The sequence below is a fragment of the Bidens hawaiensis genome, unplaced genomic scaffold (genome assembly GCF_021521415.1).
Source record: "Bidens hawaiensis isolate Kalapana, Puna unplaced genomic scaffold, B.hawaiensis_p1.1 tig00004743_1, whole genome shotgun sequence".
In the NCBI taxonomy this organism is placed as follows: Eukaryota; Viridiplantae; Streptophyta; class Magnoliopsida; order Asterales; family Asteraceae; genus Bidens; species Bidens hawaiensis.
The window spans coordinates 945,604-967,500 of NW_027491293.1; the positions used below are offsets into that span (position 1 = coordinate 945,604).

The 21,897-nt window shown below is 35.9% G+C and overlaps 3 protein-coding genes across 3 annotated transcripts in view; 1 reads left to right on the forward strand and 2 right to left on the reverse strand.

Annotated features, from left to right (window-relative positions):
- Positions 1–4,383: 4,383 nt before the first annotated feature.
- LOC143627769 (uncharacterized protein ycf45) lies at positions 4,384–6,037 on the forward strand. The gene is made up of 8 exons (XM_077097517.1): positions 4,384–4,456; positions 4,626–4,703; positions 4,823–5,043; positions 5,127–5,199; positions 5,274–5,558; positions 5,635–5,778; positions 5,857–5,907; positions 5,978–6,037. Exons 1-8 carry the CDS (start codon positions 4,427–4,429, stop codon positions 6,035–6,037), a joined length of 942 nt encoding a protein of 313 aa, XP_076953632.1. The 5' UTR covers positions 4,384–4,426.
- Positions 6,038–6,340: 303 nt separating this feature from the next.
- On the reverse strand, positions 6,341–9,577 carry LOC143627792 (CLP protease regulatory subunit CLPX3, mitochondrial-like). The gene is made up of 14 exons (XM_077097534.1): positions 8,778–9,577; positions 8,603–8,664; positions 8,407–8,504; positions 8,253–8,332; positions 8,120–8,170; positions 7,960–8,034; positions 7,816–7,893; positions 7,674–7,730; positions 7,510–7,580; positions 7,322–7,421; positions 7,049–7,216; positions 6,851–6,973; positions 6,595–6,753; positions 6,341–6,487 (listed from the first exon to the last, which is right to left on the reverse strand). The coding sequence occupies exons 1-14, from the start codon at positions 9,552–9,554 to the stop codon at positions 6,434–6,436; spliced, it is 1,953 nt and encodes a 650-aa protein (XP_076953649.1). The 5' UTR covers positions 9,555–9,577; the 3' UTR covers positions 6,341–6,433.
- A 1,309-nt stretch (positions 9,578–10,886) lies between these two features.
- Positions 10,887–21,897, reverse strand: part of LOC143627859 (histone acetyltransferase HAC1-like) — a 12,302-nt gene continuing 1,291 nt past the window's right edge. Inside the window, exons 2-16 of the mRNA XM_077097580.1 lie at positions 20,453–20,727; positions 20,261–20,369; positions 19,906–20,188; positions 17,297–19,275; positions 16,906–17,202; positions 16,529–16,807; positions 16,000–16,128; positions 15,699–15,899; positions 15,470–15,612; positions 14,784–15,096; positions 14,530–14,669; positions 13,717–13,795; positions 13,240–13,632; positions 12,569–12,786; positions 10,887–11,307 (exon numbers count right to left, since the gene is read on the reverse strand). Of these exons, the coding sequence (XP_076953695.1) occupies positions 11,193–11,307; positions 12,569–12,786; positions 13,240–13,632; positions 13,717–13,795; positions 14,530–14,669; positions 14,784–15,096; positions 15,470–15,612; positions 15,699–15,899; positions 16,000–16,128; positions 16,529–16,807; positions 16,906–17,202; positions 17,297–19,275; positions 19,906–20,188; positions 20,261–20,369; positions 20,453–20,631 (4,857 nt within the window). The 5' untranslated portion in view covers positions 20,632–20,727 and the 3' untranslated portion in view covers positions 10,887–11,192. The remainder of the gene's footprint in view (positions 11,308–12,568; positions 12,787–13,239; positions 13,633–13,716; positions 13,796–14,529; positions 14,670–14,783; positions 15,097–15,469; positions 15,613–15,698; positions 15,900–15,999; positions 16,129–16,528; positions 16,808–16,905; positions 17,203–17,296; positions 19,276–19,905; positions 20,189–20,260; positions 20,370–20,452; positions 20,728–21,897) is intronic.

Genomic DNA, 21,897 nt, shown 5'->3' on the forward strand with positions numbered 1-21,897 from the left:
AAAGACACAATCAATGATGAAAATAAACACAAAAAAAAATGATAAACAAAAGACACAATCGTCTTTTTCACTCAACATTTTGTCTTTTTTGATTTATTTTAGAGAACGAGAAAGACGGTGGAAACATTTTGAATTTTTACATTTTTCATTTTTATATTAAAATTTGAATTATCATTTATTTTCCACAAATCCTTCTTATTTTTGTCCCCCTCCCCTTGTAGTATAACTTGACCTTGTAAATGGATACATTTTTATTTTTAATTAAGCTTATTATGTACTATGTTTGCTTTTTTTTTTTTTAGAAAACAAGAGGGGCTAATTTTATTTTTTATTAGATTTTAATCAAATTTTGGTGAGTTAATAACTTTGTCAAAACTCTTTTTGTAACTTATAAAAATAGACATAATAAGTAAAAGTAAAGAGTTTAATAGTTGGAGTTGACACCACCGGATTTATAGACATTCAAGCGAATGTTAATTTATTTCTTAATTTATAAATAATTTTCTGACTTCTTAATTTATTTATTTCTTAATTATTTATTTATTATATGTTAATTTATTTACGGTATATCGATATCTCCAATTTTTAGCCCAATCAATAAAAGAAGAACGCTGGCGGCATGCTTAACACATGCAAGTCAGACGGGAAGTGATGTTTCCAATGGCGAACGGGTGAGTAACGTGTAAGAACCTGCCCTTGGGAGGGGAACAACAGCTGGAAACGGCTGCTAATACCCCGTTAGAATTATGTCTCAGCGAGAGAATGGATGTTTTACTACCAATCACAAGTTTCAGGTTGGGCATAGTATTCATACTGGAAATTATGATAAAGGATTCCTTTATCAACCGCCATCTACCTCAGGGATTCAATTCACTCTACGTCATATCTTTGATCCATCGATCAAGAGCTTTCTTCATTGGTCGTCTCCCTAAACAGTAGGGATCACTGATACAATCGTCTCACTATTCAAAGGAAGTGATCACCTTCTTACCAAGCACACCAAGTACTTGGCTTTACAATTCTTCTTAATCTCATTATGTCAAGATAGTAAGTTTTCATTTAATCTCTAATTAACTCTATGCCAAGATAGAGTCCCTAACTCAATACAAAACAACACTATATCAAGATAGTGTGTTCGATCCTCTCTCAAATCATCAACAAAATGATTAAATGAGGCTTGGAGCTTCATGGGAACTAAATAAGGATTTCAAGCTTCATGGGATAAAAACGAGGTCGTGAAATAACTAAACAAGGCTTCGAGCTTCATGGAATTGTATAATGACAGCTCAGACATCAAGCTTCATGGGATAAAAATGAGGTCTTAGAACCTTTGGAGATTTAAATTTGTGTTTTTCAATGATTATATCTGCTAAATAAAACAACTTTCTCAAAAATATGATAATGAGTTGAAAAAACTTAGGAAAGCTAAGTAAAATGCAGGTTTGGTCTTATAGTATGTTGGTCAGCATAAAATGTGCTAAGCTGCAGCCTGCAGGCCTTTACACAACATTTTATGTCTTACATTTTATTGGGTCGTTGTACCTTACGCTAGGTAATGGATTTGTCAGATTTTTTAATTCGTGTAAAATTTCACATGCGAAATAAGATAGTTTAACTAGTTAGTTACTTTTTGTGTATCTTTTCAAGTGAAGAGTATTGTCAAAAAACTATTCTTCTCTCTGTGTGTGTACGCGCGCGCGTGTGTTTTGTGCGAGAATTGAGATGGGAAAGGTGTTGATAAATTAATTAGGGAAGTTCTGATTGATATGGATCTGTGAAGTAGGATGCTTGTTATGGATGATAAAAGGAGGATGAAATATGATTCTGGTGTTACATAGGAATATAGTTTTATCATTATGACGTGGCATGTTCATGTTTTATGTGTGCGTAGCGTCCACATCCGGGTAGTTGAACACCGGGTATGCCTTTCACGTAAATTGGCATAGCTCCATAGGGCAATTGCCCACGTAACAAGGAACATCATGATAGTAGACAAGTTGACCTTTGAAATTTACAAAATAAGCGTTAAGATCAAGGCATCATTAAAATAGAAAATCCAAAATATGATAATTAAAAGAAGACAAATAGGAAGGGCCGTCTAAGATGACAATGATTGAGCCCCGCATAAACGACCTTTAAAGTATGATACGGTTCACGAAAACAGTTAATCAAATCAATCTATCTAATCTAATCTAATTATACTAATAAAAGAAAATAATGAGGATGATGTGGCAATCCACGTTCATTCTTGGTCAACATTTCCTTCATATTATTCTAATATCTCTTCTCTTTCCTCTCTACATATCCATGGATCTGGATCAAAACCATTTTGGCAATTGGGTTATAAAATAGTTATACTTTTCCTCATAATCTTCTAATCACCATCTCATTTATCCTGGCTATCCGTAAGTTATAGGTCAAAACCATTTTGGCAATTGGGTTATAAAATATCCAAGAAATCAAAAGTAAAATATATTGAAAATCAAAAAAGTAAAAATATAATAGTTAAACAAATATAAATAGTTGAGAAGAATATTTTTCTAGATTTGGTTTTTTTCCTTCGATGTCCAGCTTTTCCCATAGACATTATATATTGCATCATCAAGGGTAACTAGCAAACATGATTTAAAATTGTTAATATTAAATGACGATAGGAATACTTGTGTTAAAACAACAAATGTTGTATATAAGGAGACTTTCTCAAAACTATAAATTTAAGATTCTAGACTTCTTATAGTTTGTAATTTACATTTCATTTCTTTTTTACCTTTATTTTTTTTTCTTTATTTCAAATAACAGATCTTATTTATTTTTATCATTTGACAAATCTCGTATAATACATAGGTTCAAAAGCTAGTCTATCTATATTAAAAGCCTACCAAAAAATCTCGTGTCATTCTCTAGTTTCTCCCCAATCCCCATCTCTTCTCAAGCCACCAGCTTGATTTGTGACTTAAGGCTTCTCATGCGTTTGACCCGAGTTCGTGGGTATGGGTCCCATCAAACCCGGATAGTCCTTAATAAGTTATAACATTTCATTTATTTGTAAAACCCTTAATGGGTTTTACAAATAATAATTTCCACGAGTCATGGGTCACACCAAACTCTGATAGCCCTTAAATGGGTTATAGCATCTCATTTACTTGTGATATATCCCTTAATCATCAAACAATAATTTTACCGGGTCGTGGGTCCCACCAAACCCAGATTGCCCTTAAACAGGCTATAGCATCTTATTTATTTCTGTAACATTTTCATAATCAAACCATTATTTAATTTCTCTCCTTTACATATTCTCCGTCACCGGTCTATTATGATATTACCACCCATTGTCAACCTCCCCTCTCATGCATCAACCGCCATCATCACCTAGATCAACCGCCCATTTTTCATAAGATAAATATCTGTGTTTGTTCGTTTAAAAAAATCAACATGTTCGTGTTCGTTGGATAAAAATTTAAAAACCTACGCATCTCAATTGAAAGAGCCCAAACGTTAAAAAATATAATGAATGCAACAAACTAATATATACATATTAAATCAAGAAAATTACTGTTTGCGTCCCTATTGTTTTAAGGCGGAGGCATAATGAGTCCTCGAAATTTTTTTTGAACTGGTCGAGTCCCTGTGGTTTCAAAAATGAACCATTTGAGTCCCTGTGGTTTCAGAAACGAACAATTTGAGTCACTGTGCTTTCAGTAAAATGAAAGTTTACCCTGAAAGTTAAGTAACGGCAGGGATTCAAATGGTTCATTTTTGAAACCACAGGGACTCGACCAGTTCAAAAAAATTTTCGAGGACTCATTGTGCCTCCGCCTTAAAACCACATGGACGCAAATAGTAATTTTCTCTATTAAATCAAAACAAAATTACGCTAAAAAAATAAAACAAATCATCAAAATATAAAATAACAAAACGATTAAAAAAACTGAGCCGGCTATGGCTTAACCCCGTCTTTTGTAGTCGTCGGTTAGATTTAGGGATCATTGTCTAGATAAAGTTTTGATTAAAAAAAAATTTCCATAAAAAATGAAAATCTTTACAATTAGTTGATAAAATTATCATCAGCTGAAAAAGAACAGTGGCCGGCGATTGTCATCCTTTCAACCTGTTCGGAGCTCCGACCCGGCAGAGCACATGCAGCAGCAATAGCCATCATGTCCGCATGCTACCCGTCTTTCTACAAACACCAAATTCCTACTTATTTCAAACCCAATTCCGTTACAACAATTTCAAGTCGAGCCATCAAATCCATTATCACCACTAAGTGCACACCTTCTGATGATATTAATGACTTATTAAAGGTATTGTATTCTCATTCTTTCTTCATTCCAATTTCCATAGCTAATCACGGTTAAATCTTCATTATTAAAGGTGTCGTTTTGTTTTCCAGATTCTTCCACAGGATTTGCGTGACAACCTTGTCATGGAATCTAAAAGAGATCAATTGTTGGAGGTAATAATAATAATAACTGTTGCAGATACTTTAGCTTTTGATGTTTTTTTTTTAAATAACTGTTGGCAATTATCTGTATGCAGCATGGTAAGTGATTACTAAACCAGTTACATAGTTATAATGTCGGCATTCAAGTGTAATATGATTATCTATGTATGTAACCCTGCAGGTAATATTGGATCTTGGTCGTTTGCCAGAGGCGCGCTATCTCGGTGATTCAGGCCGAAGATATCTAAGAGACACTGAGGTATATGTTTCTTTTCTTTTCAGCCCGTTTTAAGTTGGTCCATATAAGAGTCCACCAATTCTTAGATCAGCTATGCGTTATTCCGTAAGTTAGTTTAAAAAGGAAAAATTAATAAACAGGTTTCAATGGAAGAGCTAGAGTATGCTGAAAACGCGATTGGAGAAATAGGAGGAGATAATCGAGCTGGAATAGCTGGCACCCTGCACCGCATATCAGCTGTTAGAAATAGAAAAGGTGCTGTGGTTGGGTTAACTTGCAGAGTTGGCAGGGCGGTTAGGGGTCACATTGACATGGTCCGGGATCTTCTTCAGTTTGGAGAAAGTATCCTCTTTATTGGAAGGTAAATAAACCAGAATCCCTAGACAAACCTATAACAGGCCAGTGAGCTAAGACAGATAAAATTGTAATTAACATCGCTTACAGGCCTGGTGTAGGGAAGACCACAGTTATGCGAGAAATTTCGCGAGTTCTTTCAGACGAGTTACAAAAACGAGTGGTACGTTTTGTGAACATTTATTAATGCCAAAAATGCGTATTTATAAATTATAACCATGTTGATGATAAAGATAGGTGGTGGTGGATACTAGTAATGAAATAGGAGGGGGTGGGGATATACCGCACCCGGCCATAGGCAGCACGAGAAGAATGCAGGTTTCAAAACCGTTTCTGCAACACAAAGTCATGATCGAGGCGGTGGAGAATCACATGCCGGAAGTTATTATTGTTGATGAAATTAGCACTCGGGAAGAAGTTAACACTTGTAAATCTATTGGTGAGAGAGGAGTCGTGGTTATAGGTAGCGCTCATGGTGATCGACTAGAAAATATAATAAAGAATCCTGTTTTGTCCCGCTTGGTATGCTTTGTCCTGAAAACTTACTAGTTACTAGGCCTATTAATACCCTGCTAACCAATGGGACCATGTGGTACAGGCTGGTGGAGTAGAAACGGTTACTTTAGGGGACGAGGAAGCTCGTAAGAGAAATAGTAGGAAAAGTATTAGTCAAAGGAGCGGCCCGCCTACCTTCCTGTTCATGATTGAAATGAGAGAGAGACACTATTGGGTTGTACATAAGGTATTATACTATTGTGTGCAGTGTGCGCGAGCGATGTATATATTTATTTTCCAGATCTTAAATTTTTATTTTCTTCAGACAGAAAGAAGTGTGGATGCATTGCTTCGTGGGGAAAAGCCTTGGGTTGAGGTAAATGATCTTATAAACTTATGGTTTGATATTCGCATTCTCGTTTTAAATGATCTTATGTGTGTTGTAGGTTCGGAAGCGGGACAAACAGATGAAAGTTATCATAGAAAAATGGAAAATTGAAGATTAAGATAAACTTTTGATAATATGTTCTTATTGAGTGTAAAAAACACCTACTAAGATATTAAGATATAGATTCTTATTTTTGGCATTTGCGTTTGTAATTGGTAAAATATCAAATTCAGAATATTACAAAAAGAATAAAATGGAAGAGTTAAATTTACATGTACCAGATAAGGCAACTAGGCAAGGCATATGTAAAATGGGACAAATACAATCCCTCTCTCAATTAGAAAGCTTATTTGTACAATGTACAGATTAAACAAGAATGCTACACTTTCCTATGTTTTTTTTTCTCTATCAACTCCTGTTGTACATGGAGATATAGTTTTATATTCGGGTATTTTGTAGCGCGGTTAACGAATGAGAAAAAGAAAAGGTTAAATTAGGTGTCTGTCTTGTAATGTTACATGCTCATAGCTTTTGAAGAGCTCTCTTCTTCACCTTCCCCTTCAACTTCCTGCATTAATCACAACAGTTTGCATAAAGTGTAACAAAAGAATTAGAAAACATGTTACATCTAACTGCCTATATGTTAAGCGGAAAAAAAATATGTAAATTTCATACCGTTTGTTCTCTAGACCTTGTATCTGCAAGATACTTTTCTAACGCGCCGTCACCTCGAAGTATCTTTCCACCACAACCAACCGAATCCACTGAGCCAACCGATTCCTCATCGATCACAACAGCATCCACTCGATCATTCCCCGTCTTAACATCTGGAATCTAAATTTGAAAAAAGAAAAAAAAAAGCGTATCATATTATCATTCAACCTTCTTCAAATTAAAAAGGCGTGGACATAACTAAAATGCACGCAGATACCTCATACATAGAGTCGGTTAGAAGCGTTTCAAGTATAGCTCTTAATCCTCTAGCACCCGTGTTTTTCACCATTGCTTTATGAGCAATTAATCTTTGTGCCTTTTCCGTAAAATGTAGTTTGACCTACAGTTGACCAAACACATGCATGATAATTAGCAAGTTCTGCATCTGAAACAAATTTATAAATAAAGTACTTACATCATTCATCTTTAATAATTTCTTGTATTGTTTCCCGAGAGCGTTTTTTGGTTCCATTAGAACCTGAATGAGTTGATCCTCCGTTAGGGCCAACAAACTAACTAAAATTGGAAACCGTCCTATGAATTCAGGTATGAGTCCATAAGCTATAAGATCACTACTCTCCACCTGAAAACAGAGAGAAAAAAACAGTAAATAGTTTTAGCTCATGATATTCATAAATAATAATATAACTGTCAGATAACAATAACGATATTTCCAACTGGTGCTTACCGATTCAAGTAAAGACGATGCCACTGCAGCATTTGTGGGTGCGCCGTTTCTCATGTTAGCACGAACCGGTGCTCCAAAACCTATTGACGAGTCCTGTCGTCTGATATAGCCATCAAATACTATTTTATTAAAGCTAATTATCAAATAAAGTAAAATAAAATAAATACAGCACAAAAATACGGATTCACCTCTCGGATATGGTTTTTTCCAAATCGGCAAATGCTCCTCCGCATATAAAAAGTATGTCTTTTGTATCTATCTGCAAAACTTAATCAACTTAACGGATTTTTAAAACAAAAATTACATATTTTTAACAAAGATCACGGATAATATAATAGTCATATGAATGAACCTGAATGTTATCGCCTCTAGGATGCTTCCTGGCCCCCTTTTCAGGCACATTTACAATCTACAAAAATCACAATATTTTTCATTTAAGAAAAAAATCATAACTTTATTGATTTTGAAAATTAGTTATGAAATTAACTGCTTACAGTTCCTTCCAGCATCTTAAGTAGAGCTTGTTGAACACCCTCACCAGAAACATCTCTGCTAATGTTTACACTCTCAGTCTGTAAAATAAAAAAATTAAAAAAAAATCATTTTTAACAGAAAAAATAATGATGCCAAAAATAAACCTTTTTGGTTATCTTATCAACTTCATCAATGTAAACCATCCCCTGTTGTGCTGCTTGCACATTAAATTCAGCAACCTTCAAGGCACATATAAACCTTACATTATAAACGCGTAAAGATATCAAGCAAAATAATTAAATATAGTCATATGTATTGTGGTACTGTAAGTAGCTTATGCAATATAGATTCAACATCATCACCAACATAACCAGCCTGCATAATATTAAAAATAACCGACCTTCAGTCACACGAACACAAACAATAACAGATTCCAAATTGTATATAACTTGCAGACCTGAGTCAATGTAGTTGCATCAGCAATAACAAAGGGAACATTAACAAAACGAGCTAGGGTTTTTGCAAGCAAAGTCTTCCCTGTTTCACAAAACACCGTTGGTCAACTCAACAGTTCAATTATGAAGAAAACAAAGACAAATTGACGATCATGCCTGAGCCGGTTGGGCCCATTAGAAGTACATTGCTCTTTTCTAAATCTACATTGTCGTCATCATCTTCGGTCTTGGATTTTTCCGGATCTGCCCCTGACCTAGTTCATAATTCATAATAGTTAATAAAGAAATTAAGTTAATAGTTATACATATAATAAAAAGACGACAATACAATGACAAATAAGTAATAACTAACTCTTTCTTCAGGGAGGCATGATATATCCTCTTGTAATGGTTATAAACAGCCACCGAAAGGACCTGCTCATTCAAACAATCACATCAACTCATCAAGAAATGATCAAATGCATTACTAATATCAAGATTACTATCAATTATGCTCAAATGGAGATTAAATTGAGAAAAGATTAAACCTTTTTAGCACCATGTTGACCAATAACAAACTTATCCAATCCTTGACAAATTTCCTTCGGTGTAGGCAAATTCTTTCCAAGATTTGACCCACCCCACCCATTACCATCACCACCGCCTGAAGCAGCACGAACAGCATTAACCCCGTTTGGAAACAAAGGTCCGGGTATAGTAGGGCCAACAAGTCCATTACTTGACCAATTTTCAGGCGGTTCACCACCATAAGCCTTCAATGTGCCCCAAAATGAAGCTCTAATCTTGTTCTTATAAATATAATCATCCTCGTTACTGGTTACTCTCTTATCCTTTCCATTATTATTCTTCACCCGACCAATTTCGACAAACCGGCCCTGCAAAGGCGCCATCTTGTACGGCCGGAAATAATAAGCGGTTTTACAATTAGGACACACATTAACCGACTGATAAGAATTCTTCAAACCACCATCCGAAACACTATCCGGCACCGATTCCGATTCATTTCCGGCATAAGCCGACTGTGGCATAAGCTGATTATTATTCGAAAACACCAGACTCATCTGCTTAGAACACCGAGGACAATTAGCTTCAGCCCTAATCCTCCTTGTAACTTTACCGCCAAATTCATCGGACCCACCACCGTGATCGGATTTACACCTTGCTTGCACACCACTCAACGGCCGGAAAATAAACGAATCTCCGGCGCCGGTGCCGGCGTATAAGATCGAATTAACAAACCCACGTTTAGATTTTGATGTAAATACAAAATCTTGAATCTTTTTGCATCTCCATAATCCCGACATGATACCCAGAAACTAAATTATTGAAATTGGCATGCGATTTTGCGATTGGATGGGTTAAAAGTGTTTTGGGTATTTAGTGATTTTATCTAATTAATCCAGAAATCTATGGAAATTGGGATTACACACATACATGCGTTTGATGCAGGCATGATTTTGCGGGATGAATTGGGATTAAAACTGACCGTAAATCGCTCTTGGCTTCCATTACTCTGTTTCTTTCTTCTTTCCCATTTCTGTTCAGTTTTTCAGATTTAGTGGCATCTTATTTTATTCGGTGTATCATATTTGTTTGAATAAAATATTTTCATGTGGTTTGTGAAAAAAAAAATTAAAAAAAATAGTTTTGGTGTTATCTTTGAAATGTTACGTATACGTTTTTTTTAAGTTTATTTGAAATAACAAGTAATAAATTTTCGAACCGACCCCACCAGATCAACAACCAAAAATCAACCTAAAATCTAGCCGGTTGAAAGTCACAAACATAACAGTCAAATTGATCGTTTTGCGTCGTTGCAATTTTTAAGCCTTATCAAAGACGGGTCTAGGTAATTCTCGAACGTGATACTAATCTTTGAGTATTGTAATCAGAATTGAAAAATTAGATGCTATTCTAGGTAAAAGATCTAGTGGCCTAATATTTTATTTGATGAAGATGATAACTAAATTCAGTGTGAAATCTGAACGAGTGTCAAAATGAAATATGTTTTTATCTCTGATAATGCTTTATTGTTAAGTTGTCATTTTGAAAATCTCTACGATTTTCTTAATCATATTCAATGTTAGCCCTAAAATATGTTACAAGATGAAACTAGGAAGAAAAAAAACCCCACTAAAGTTAAACACATTATTTATCATTTTGACAAGTCGGAGGGATCGGTTGGACCACAAACCGAGCCCCCGCTTCTTATTGTTGTGATGAAGTCAATTCTTCATAATGTTGAGGTTGAGTAACTTTAATAACACCACTACTAGTTGAATTCTTAATACTTCAAAGTTAAGTAATGATTTTAATCACCAATGAGTCACTTGAAAGAATGAATACTATTCCATTGAATCTATTTTTAGTTTTAGCTAAGCAATCTTAGAATCATCACCATTGACTTTCAATTTTTATAGAACAAGAAAAGAGATATAACATTTTTCCAACAATACAACTTGCCATTTTTACTACCATGGTTACAAAATTTGTAAAGAACACCATTGACCTTTTTGTTGTATGGCATTTAAAGAAAAAAACAAAGACAAAAGATTCACCACTATTGGTTCATAATAAATCACAGAAGATATGCTACAGCAGTATAGCTCCTGTTTGGTTCTTTTTCACCTTCTACAAGTCTACAACAGCTGTGTTTTAATCATGTTACATTAAAAGTACATGGGAAATCCGTAATTTATGGTGTAGTTTACCACACCATAATAACATTACATAATCTAAGAATTAAAGAATCACTGGTAACCAACCCAACCAGACCCGCAGGGAAGAAGATGATGCAATAATGTCAACACTAACTCCCTTGTAGAGCCTTCGTTTGTCACCATTTCTTTTATCGTCATCGTCATGTTCCTGTGCCTATAAATACACTTGAGAATTCTTTGAATCACACTATGATACATCTTTTCGATATATTTACAACTTTGTCATCCACTACCGCCAGCAACCTCCGCTGCACGCTGCCTCATCATCTCCATCACAGCCGCCCGTCGCCTACTATCTGACTGTTGTTGCAGCCTTCTCAAATGTTCCTTCAGATCTCTGTACACATAATGCCATAATCCAAACAAACACATTAATGAATATATTATAATAATATTTCCATAACATTTTAAGGGTAAATTACAGTTTTCGTCCTATATGTTTGGTGTTACTCGCAGATTGTGTCCTTTAACTTCAATAAGTATAATCCAAAAAAACGCATCGTATAAATTTAATTTAACACATAAATTGCCATTTCACACAAATTTAAAGGAAGTTTTGACAGAAGTTAGCGTTAGACCATGACGGCTACAGATCTCAAGCATGCAACTTTGTAAAGTTAGGCCTCAAAGTTGTTACTTTTGGCAAAAACCAAAGGGAACTATTTATGTAATATTAGGCCTATAAACGAACCGAACGTTCAGTGAATCATTCGGCAGGAAGTTTATTTATGTTCGACTACTTAACAAACGGACGAACATGAACAAAATTTATGTTCATTTAATTAAAACAAATGAACATGAATGCATGTCCCATCAATCCTAATTTACTACTACATATTTTTTGGGGTGTGTAGCTCAGTTCGTATTGCATTGGGCTTTTAACCTAATGGTCGCAGGTTCAAGTCCTGCTATAACCAAACCTAACTTGCACTATACTATGAGTAAGGATGCGTAGTACCGCAAAGAGCATTCTATGGCTTTTAGATTAGAAGCGCTTCGCTGTCCATTTATGTTCGGGAACATTCCTTATGTACGCTAACTTATGTTCATTAGTTTACGCTTTTAAAGTTCACTCGTTTGCGTCAAATTTCCGGGGTTAATTGGTTATTTATGTTCGTTCATTAAATTTTATTTGGTTCATTTACATTGGTTTGTTTGCATTCCTTTCTGTTAGTTAACTTACGTTTTTTCAGTTCGCTCATTTGTATATTCATTTAAATATTTTCAACCTATTACAGTTTAGTCTAGTTTTATGAAATTATATATTACCCATTATAGTTTCGTCTGATTTTATATTTTTTTAGGCCCTACAGATTGATGTTCACGCTTAATTTTTAATTAATATTCGCTCACTTACATGGCGTTAATGTTCATCCATCTATGTACAGTCATGTTCGTTAATTTGTGTCTGTTTACATTCATGAACCGTTCATTTATATTGTATACTATTAACATAAATGAACACGAACAAGAAACCACATCCATTTAATTGCTCGTTTCGATCGTCAGTTCGGTTAAGGTTAAACGAACAGACATAAACACACCCCGTTCGTGTTCGTTTACATGCCTATGTACTTTACTCTAAAAAAGGAGCAAACCTGCAACGTGGTACATGACATTCGGATTCTTTACAAGCCCGGGCATGAAGTTGAAGAAGATACCACATTTTCTTGCAAAGAACACAACCACCAGAAGCGCGTACTTTACAATTAATCCCATGTCTAAAAAGTCCCTTCACCTTTCTACAATTTGGATACTGGCAAACTGGGGACCGACACTGAGAAGCGTGCACCAGAAGATCAAGCATTTTCCTCAACTACAACACCAAAAACAAAATAATGTAAGTGTTATAATCTTGAATCTTTATAACCAAAGCACAAAATGGATAAAAAGCCATATATGTATATATATAGGATCAGAATCATGTCAGAACTTACAAATAATATAAGAACTAAAAAAACTCTTAACAACCAATCATTTTATTCACTTAGTTAATAATTTAATATTATTTGAGGGTAGTTCTGTTATTTACTATAACATATATGTAATCACAAGTTTATATATGTGATATATATAACCGATTTACGTGTATGTAATAAAAAAATTGCATATAAGAAATGACAGAAATACCCTCAAAACAATACTATATATATTATAAATACATAAAATGATTAGTCGTTTAGTTGTTACTGTTAAGAGTTTTTAAAAGTTCAAAATATTTGTAAGTTCTGAGTGATCCTGATCCTATATATGCGCGTACAGTATATACCTGTACAACACGTTGTTGGCGGGCTTCTTTATTTTGTGCATCACGTTCAGCAATGGAGGTATGAGGAGTCAACTTATGAGGATGGTCAATGCCTCCGTCTTTGTGGTAGCATGAATTGCAGACATCATAGTCAGGACAAACATCGCACCGCCAACCTTGTCCTGTTTCTATATCATTATGACACCGGTTGCATGTTGTCACAAATGCAGGTGCGGTTGGATTATGAAGATGGTACAACACCATCATTGATGAATGTTTTGCTCGACGAAGAGTATCGTATTGATAATGGTTTCCTTGACAAAGACTGAGAAAAGCTTGCCGGGTGTCAAAAAATTCACTCTCGAGAATCTCGTCTTTGTCTTTTGTGTCTACCGGAACATCATTGATTTCAATCTGCATAATTATTATTAATTTTAATTATAATTGTAATCATAATCAAGATTGTCAGGATGGAGATCCTGATATTGAGGAACTTACAGGATAAAGTGGATGTTTCTCCCTATGATTGATGGGATGCCTCTCTCTATCCTCAACCTTCTGTTCAACTTCATAACAACTGTATAATTGCAAGCGTTAAGTTTGAACAGCCAATTACATTCATCTTATGTTTTTGCTGCAGTAATAATGATAATAATAACAATACGAAAATGAGCTTTTGTCAAGAACTGTGAAAAAACACCATTCTTGAATTCGGGTTGTAAACGAGCCGAGTCGACTTGGCTTGTTTATCTTGATGAGCTGAAATGTTGAGCTCATATCAAGCCAGCTCGTGGCTCTTTTTTTTGTATTTTACACTCAGTAATATATATAGAAACAAAATATAAAAATAATATTCATAACATACACATAATGCAGAATTTATACTACAAAAATCATAATTTATATATATATTAAAATTTGGGCTTTCCTTTTAAACAAGCCAAATGAAAATTTTCAACATTAAAAGCATTTTTAATATTTTTTAATTTCATTAAAAATGGCATACGACTCAAGTCACACATTCTTCTCAGAACCAGTTTTTATGTTTAAAACTGTGAGAACCACATACAGCACGGTCTGTAAATGAGCCACAAGTCGCACCAACCTTGGCTAATACTCGGGTCGTTTACAGACCAATCCGGCCCGCTTACAAACCGACTAGGCTCGGCTCAACTCGTTTACGAAACGAGCCGATTTCGAGCAAGCTTTGTTTGAGTGATCCGCAAACTACGAGCTTTTTAAACAGGCCTATTCTTGATAAAGTTGAAAAACGCAAAACCGGAAAACAAGTTAAAATATTAGCCTGCTTACCTATCACAGATCTGAAACTTTTTGCACTGATGGCAGACCCAACGATTTCCCGACACCATAAGAATACAGCAATGAGTGCACGCATGCTGCAAATGAATCATAATGAAATCTTCCTTCATTGGGGAAATCGATTCACCAAGCTGCACCAAATAGATCCCAAAAACAAGAGCAGACAGTTTTTTTTTTTAATCAAGCATTAACACACAAACTAACCAAAATGTAAAATAACAAAGAGAATTAAATATTTGAATTACCTTATGCATCAGTAGCAGATCTTTGGATGCATTACTAGAAAGATCAGTTTGACCAGAAGCTTTCAAAGCTCTTTTTGTTATTGACTTTTTAATGAATCCTTTCTTGTTTTGCTTTCTACCTTCCTCTTCTTGACGGATCTGATAAATCATATCTTCAGCAGCACCTGGCCAATAGTCTCCATCAAAATAGGGTAACCGAGCTGCGGTTACCTTAGCTTTACATTCACCAGTAGATACAAAAAAATGATCATACAGATTAGTTAAGCCAACTACAATATTCTCCTTTGAAGCTTTCTTCAACATTGATAAATACCTAATGTATTCATTCACAGAAACCAATTAGTAACAGTAATAACATTAATAAGAGTTAGTTACACAGATGGCCCCTATGGTTTGGGCAAAGTAACACCTTTCAGGTCTAACATTTAAAAGTTTTTGAGGTTTCAATTTTGTAACATGCTTGGGTCAAAAGTCTAACTATAAGAAAAATGACCAAAATACTGTTTGACTTGTAAAAAGGGGGACCCCAAACATGTTACAAAGTTAAGAGTCCACAAACTCCAAACTTGCCATTTACAAACATTAGACCCCAAAGGTGTTACTTTGCCAAAACCACAGCCATCTGTATAATTAACTCTAATAATAATAACAATAACAATAACAATAACAATACAAAAATGAAGTACCATTCTCTTAGTTTATCAGATTTTGGTGTCTTCTGAATTTCAGGATGACAATACAAGATATAATCTTCACCCTTTAACGGAGGGCAAGCCCAAATATAGCAACTTGTGAAACCGCGTAATTTGCAATATTCTAGGTAACCTATCTGTAAGTAGGATGAAAATATATCAGCAGAACAAAGAAATAAAATGGACTTAAAAAAACACAAAAAAACTAATAAAAACTACTTACCAGAATTTCATGATATACAAATGTGCGAAGAGCCTCCCCCGAGACAGTCCTAATTTCAGGCCTGAAGTATTTGACCGAATCCAAATAAGAAAGATACACACGACGATGATTTGGTTGCTCACACTCTGCTCCAAATTCTTGAACATACATCCCAAAAAGACATACTTCAACCCCTTCAATTTTCTGAAACAACAAAACGACCTAAAACAAGCAAACCACTGTTTAGAAATTGGCTTAATAATGATGACATCAAAAGTATTAATATTAATATTAATATTATTATTATTACTATAATAAATACCTTTGACTTGTACCCAAATTCAACAGGGTAGTTTTCGTCTTGAAAGATTTCAAGAAACCGCGGCTTGACTTCTAATTTCTTGTCAACGGATGATACGACTCTGACAACGAGTGATTCCGCTCCCGGAACCTGATATAATCACAATTCAAAACACAATAAGTGATCACAGTATACATGGGGATGTAAACGAACCAAACGTTCAGCAAACCGCTCGTGAACCATTCGGCAGGAAGTTCGTTTGTGTTTGTTCATTTAACAAATAAACGGACATGAACAAGAAATTCTGCTCGATTAACAAAACGAACGAGCACACACATAGGTCCCATTTGTTCGTGAACGTTTGGTAACTTGTTTATGAGCGTTCGTTCATTTATGTTCGTTAGGATCTATGTACTTAACCTGGTTTATGTTTTGGCTGGTTATGTACTATGTACGAACAAGATCTCGTTACGTTCGGTTAGTTAACAGCCCTAATTTTACAAACTTCATCTGGGTCAGATTAAAGTGAGAAGAACTTTTATGGTTTTACCTCATCATAACTTTTACCATGCACCCTCGCGCGCTCTAGTCTCTCTTGTTTCAATCTTCCAAACAACCGGCTCTCTATATGATCACTAAGTATGGTTCTCGGTAAATCTTTTGCGCCGAGTACAGCACTCTGCGGTAAAGGGCTTCTCTTTCCTCTTTCAACTTCTTCCACATAACAATTTGGACACGTGTATTCCGCTTGTCCACCATCATTTCTTCTACCATTAAATAATGCACATATTTGATGTTGCCATGCTTCGCATTTGTCACATTGAACCCACTGCAAAAAAGACAAACCACAACTTTTCATAAAATATTCATCTGAGCAATCAAGCAACAATAATATATAATAATAATAATAATACTAATACAGCATACCCATTCTTCAGTTTCCTCGTAGTTTTTCTTTTTCTCTAATCTGGCTTTCGGAATATTACTTCCATCAACGTTAATCGTGTCTCCACGAGCGTCATTGTAGCATGGAATACAAAAGTAGTGACGGGTGTCACCGGCCCCGACAGTGTAGAACAATGCATTTCTTTTAATACGGCCCCCACAGGGTGTGCAATATGTAGGTGGTGGTTCAAAAGTGAGCTTTTCAAAAGCACATAACTGACAAGAATTCTCACTCATCGAGTGTTCTAAAGCTTGATTCTTTTCTACTTTCGCCTTGCTCTGTACAACAGATATATAAAAGATATTAAATGGGAAGAATTAATTTCTTTTTAATATAAGACAAAGTTAGGCGAGGGTATTTTAGTAATCTCACCTGGCCGACCCACTGCCTGAGACCAGAGATATGCTCCCGAACCTGCTTTGGTGTAAATAACTCTATCATTGAAACTCCCTTTATATTTGCTTTACCGGATTTGGTTCCAGAAGAAGCTTCAACTGGAAGAGCTGCAGTTTCTGATTTGGGATGGGCCTGGGTCTGGGCCTGGTCCTGGCCCAATCCTACCTCTATCTCAGGCTTAACAAACTCCTGTTTAGGTAAACAAGTGGCTTTAGCAGGCACAACTGGATCAACTTCAAACTTTTGGTTTCCAGAATCTTCAATGTGGTCCTTCTTGGGACTTTCATGCACAGAACTTGCAAAAATTTCCGATTTTACTCCTGTAACTTCTGTTTTCCTGGAAGTTATATTCGTGTCGCCAATTTGATCCTGAATTTGTTGAGATGCATTGGTGACAGGTACTATTATAGGATTTTGACTTACGGTAGGTAGTGATTGTGATGAAGGTTCTATTTTCATTCGTTTAAGAGTCGGATTTAAATCTTGTGAAGTTTCAACAACAGATGGAACAACAGGTGGACTTGTTTTTATGCTATGTTCACTAGACTCTTCACGTGGGGCCCCTTTAAGTTGCACAGCCACAAACCGCTTTACTGGAACACAAACAGGACAACTAGGATCCCTACAGTGCCTATGATGATGAACTAACAGCTTCGTGCTTCTACAACGAGGATATTGACATTGAGCCACATCATTACATGACTTCATATGGTTTAACAATTGTTGAGCCCTGATGCAAGTGGTTTCTGGACATTTTCCTGGTGGATGAACACATTTACGAGCATGTAGCAAGAATAATAACCATCTTTGTTGATTCTTGTACTGTAATTCATGGTTTGGGTCAACAGATTTAGAAACCGCACCATAGTTAGGTGGGTCTGTTGGTTTACTGGCAGCAGTTTGATGGGTTATAGATCCTTCTGAAGAAAGATTGTTTCTTTGAGCTTGATCTTGACCTGTTATTCTTTGACTAAATTCTTCTTTGACATTTTGGTCTAACATGTTACCTTGTACATGTGGCACTTCTTGAGACCTTGATTGCCATTGACCCTGCATCAGCGATCCCGGTTGAACTCCTATTGAGCTAGGAAGACCGTTTTGAGAGTCAACAACAAATTGACCATCCCCATTGTTCTCTTGAAAGTGATTCGTCGTCTGGGAAGACTGAAAATGGTCAGACATAAGCTGTTGACCACCAGGATCAGGTATCAATTGGGACTGACCATATGATAATGGCTGATACTGCTGCTTTTGTTGGCTTTGACTTTGACTTTGAAGTTGACTTTGATTATGAACAAGTTGCTGCTGAAAATGACCAGGCTGCTGTAACGAATGCTGAGACCGGAAATCCATCTTTTCTGATTGATCGATTAAAGGCTTCATGTTTGACCCTTGTTGAGTGTTGACCAAAGTTGGCTGATTGATCATCATGGGAGAGCTTGTTTTATGTAACGTGTGCAAGTTTAGCGAGTTCATACCCTGGTTATTCATCATTGATGTAGCAGAACTTGTTGGAACATAGTTGGACGCTGTTACATAGCTTCCTGAGGTTCCTGAACCATTCATGACAGGTAAATAACTTCCTGTCATTCCTAAACCACTGTTCATTGACTCGTTTGGAAACCCGTACAGTTTCTTATGTAAACCAGACATGATTCCCCCACCCATATGGGTTCCTAGGTTATGTAATATCCGGCTGTTTTGACCACCAATTTGCTGCTTTTGTTGCAACGGTTGAGATACAGTTGTAGAGTCAATAGTTGATAGCCCAACAACATTGTTGGAAGAATCCATATTCATGTAAGACTGGTTGTTTGTGCTGTCAGTATTATTAAATCCAGGAATAGGTATCATTTGACTGGCCATTCTTTGTACACCCATTGATGAAATCAAACTGTTTCCAACTGTATTATTGGAGAAATTTGTTGTTGGCTGTTGATAGCCGTTAATCAAACCTGCATAAAAGGATACAATTGTAATGCAGAGTAGAACACTTGGTAACACGCAGAACTAGGCCTGTATACGATTATAACGTTCAGTGAACCGTTCGGTGGGAAGTTCATTTATGTCCGCACAAGAAATATTGTACATTTAGTTAAACAACGAACATGAACACGTCTTGTTCATTCATTACGTTCATGAACATTCATTTATGTTCCTTCGTTTACGTTCATTTATGTTCGTTAGTTTACATTTTTTAAGTTCGTTCTTTTACATTTGCTAATATATTCATTTAAAACTGTTTGGCCTATTACAACTTAGTATAATTTTAATAACTTTTTAGGCCCAACACATTGTTCTTTATATTACTTTGAACTAGTTTTAGGTCAGTTATGTTTGTTCGTAAACGTTTGTAACAGTTCGTTTATCCTGTTAACGAGCGAACATAAACAAGCACAAGCGTGTTCACTTTCGTAACGAACGAACACGAACAACTATACCTCGTTCGTTCAATTGTTCTTGTTCAATTGTTTGTTCGTTAACGTTAAACGAACAAACGAGCATGCTCCATTTCTGTTCATTCAGATCGTTTACAAGCCTACACAGACCATAAAACAGAATAAAGCAAAAACTTAGTAATTTACCATCAGATGAACTTATTGAACCATTGTGCATCCCGGTAGGAATCCGAGTGTTAATTGGCATAAAGCTCCCTGTGTTGACAGTTTGCGGCACCATGGATTCCATAGATGATGGAACCATTACGCTTGAGTTCCCACTTTGAGGCATACCAGGATTTGGAATCATAGTACCCGGGGGAACAGAAGTACTTCCTTGTGGATATTGTTGACTGTGGTTACTGAAGGGTAGGCGTTTGATCAAAACATGTAAACGGTTTTCCAGTGTTTCTATATTCATGTACTCCTCCTAAAACAAAAGGGAGAAATGAATTTATAGTTTTATATAAAATAGAGTGAATCAAAGAAGAAAAAACAAAACCTTGGTGGTTGCAGTTTTAAACAGGCCTTCTTCTAAACGTCTAACAATGTCGATCACCTTCTTTGGATTAAGCTCCTTAGTTTGTTGTCGCCTCATTAAGAAATCATGGCTACAGAAGAAGAAAATATATCATCAGGGTTTAACTGTCAAATATATAAAAATGCAATGGAATGCAGAAAAGGACCAACTTACATTTTCTCTTTTATATAACGTCGAGCACTCACTAAACCAGGCTCCATGTTGAGTGTACTATGCTGACCTCCAGAGCCTTGCATTATGTTTTGCTGATGTGGCACTGTAGACATTGAAGTCCCGGATTGATTTGGTACCTGCCCAGAAAACTGTCCGGACATATGTGTCGGCAAATTCATCTTATCGTGTCAACTAGTAGATATGATACGCGTAATACAAAACACCACTTAAGACATTAAATCAACACCATATATTGTCAAGCTGCTTCAGTTTTCCTGAAGAAAATCAAAATGCCAACAGCAGCAATAAAACTTCAGTAAAGATGAGGAGGTCTTCCCATTTATGTTTGACACTATCATCTTTGGAAAAATGATACAGATAATGGCGTTACCAGTATCATTGTCATGTACAGTCTATGGGCCAGAGATAGATGTTATTTCAATAATTTACAAAATCGTTAACACCCACAACAAATGATGGTAGAGCAAAACATGTGAATCAAGTAGTGGTTAAGATATAGAAGCAAAAGGTGGCAGGTGGCAGAATGTCAAATTACATGAAACAAATATGCCTCGGGGAAGATAGTTTAAGGCACTGAGATATTTGTTAAGTGTGGCCGCTGATTAAGTTTAGTGACAGCCAGCACTAATTTATTTTTTGTCGCCCGGCAGAATAACTTGGGCCCCATAGCAGCCGGCCCTAAACCAAGTCGGTTAAGGGAAGCCCTGATATTGTTTAGTTAGTCTATATATTTAGGTCTCTTGTAACAGTAATCTTTACCACCTCAGAGATAATATTGACTCGTCTAGTGCGGACCGTGGATGTAGGTCAGTTCTTAGTTTTAAAAAGCGCGCCTGAGGTGCATCGCTGAGGCACTTGGGGCGCTTGAGGCATACTGAAAAACAGCCTGAGGCGAGCGCCTTTTGTACATGGGGTGTTTTTATGCATCAGGATGTAAATTTATATATATTAAATCATATCTTATTTATAGCTATATTTTAGGTAAGGGATGCTAAAAACCTATGAGATATACAAAATAAGTGTGTGTGTGTGTGTGTAGTGTTTAGTGTGTTCTTTCTTTCTGTTTTGTGGTTTCTGTGATTGTGTGTGTGTGTTCCTGTTTGTTCCATTAACAGCAGGTCAACAGCCGTATTTTGCGGTTTGTCAGCATCAACCGATCAGTAGCAGTCAAATGGGATCAAGATCAGCAGCCAAATCACTGTAGCTATTTTTCTGTTAATCAACCAGAAGCTAATCCAGATCAGCAGGATCAGATCTAGATCAGAAGAAGACTGTGATACTTACCCTAACACTATGGTTATGCACCTCTGATGAAAACAGATTGAAAGAAAATATGTACTTAGCTATAGTATCAGAACCAGGGTATAAATAAACTGACTTGAGCAAGAGAAGTGCAGCAATAAATGTCATGTCACATATGGACG

Bases quoted from the DNA above. Each gene is read 5' to 3' on its own strand.
- LOC143627792 (XM_077097534.1), bottom strand. From the start codon at position 9,554: ATGTCGGGATTATGGAGATGCAAAAAGATTCAAGATTTTGTATTTACA. The intron at 8,171-8,252 runs GTCTGCAAGTTA...AATATTATGCAG, and splicing joins ATGCAACTACATTGACTCAG to GCTGGTTATGTTGGTGATGA. The intron at 6,754-6,850 runs GTATCTGCGTGC...TTTCAAATTTAG, and splicing joins TAACCGACTCTATGTATGAG to ATTCCAGATGTTAAGACGGG.
- LOC143627769 (XM_077097517.1), top strand. From the start codon at position 4,427: ATGGAATCTAAAAGAGATCAATTGTTGGAG. The intron at 5,044-5,126 runs GTAAATAAACCA...CATCGCTTACAG, and splicing joins AGTATCCTCTTTATTGGAAG to GCCTGGTGTAGGGAAGACCA. The intron at 5,559-5,634 runs GTATGCTTTGTC...CATGTGGTACAG, and splicing joins ATCCTGTTTTGTCCCGCTTG to GCTGGTGGAGTAGAAACGGT.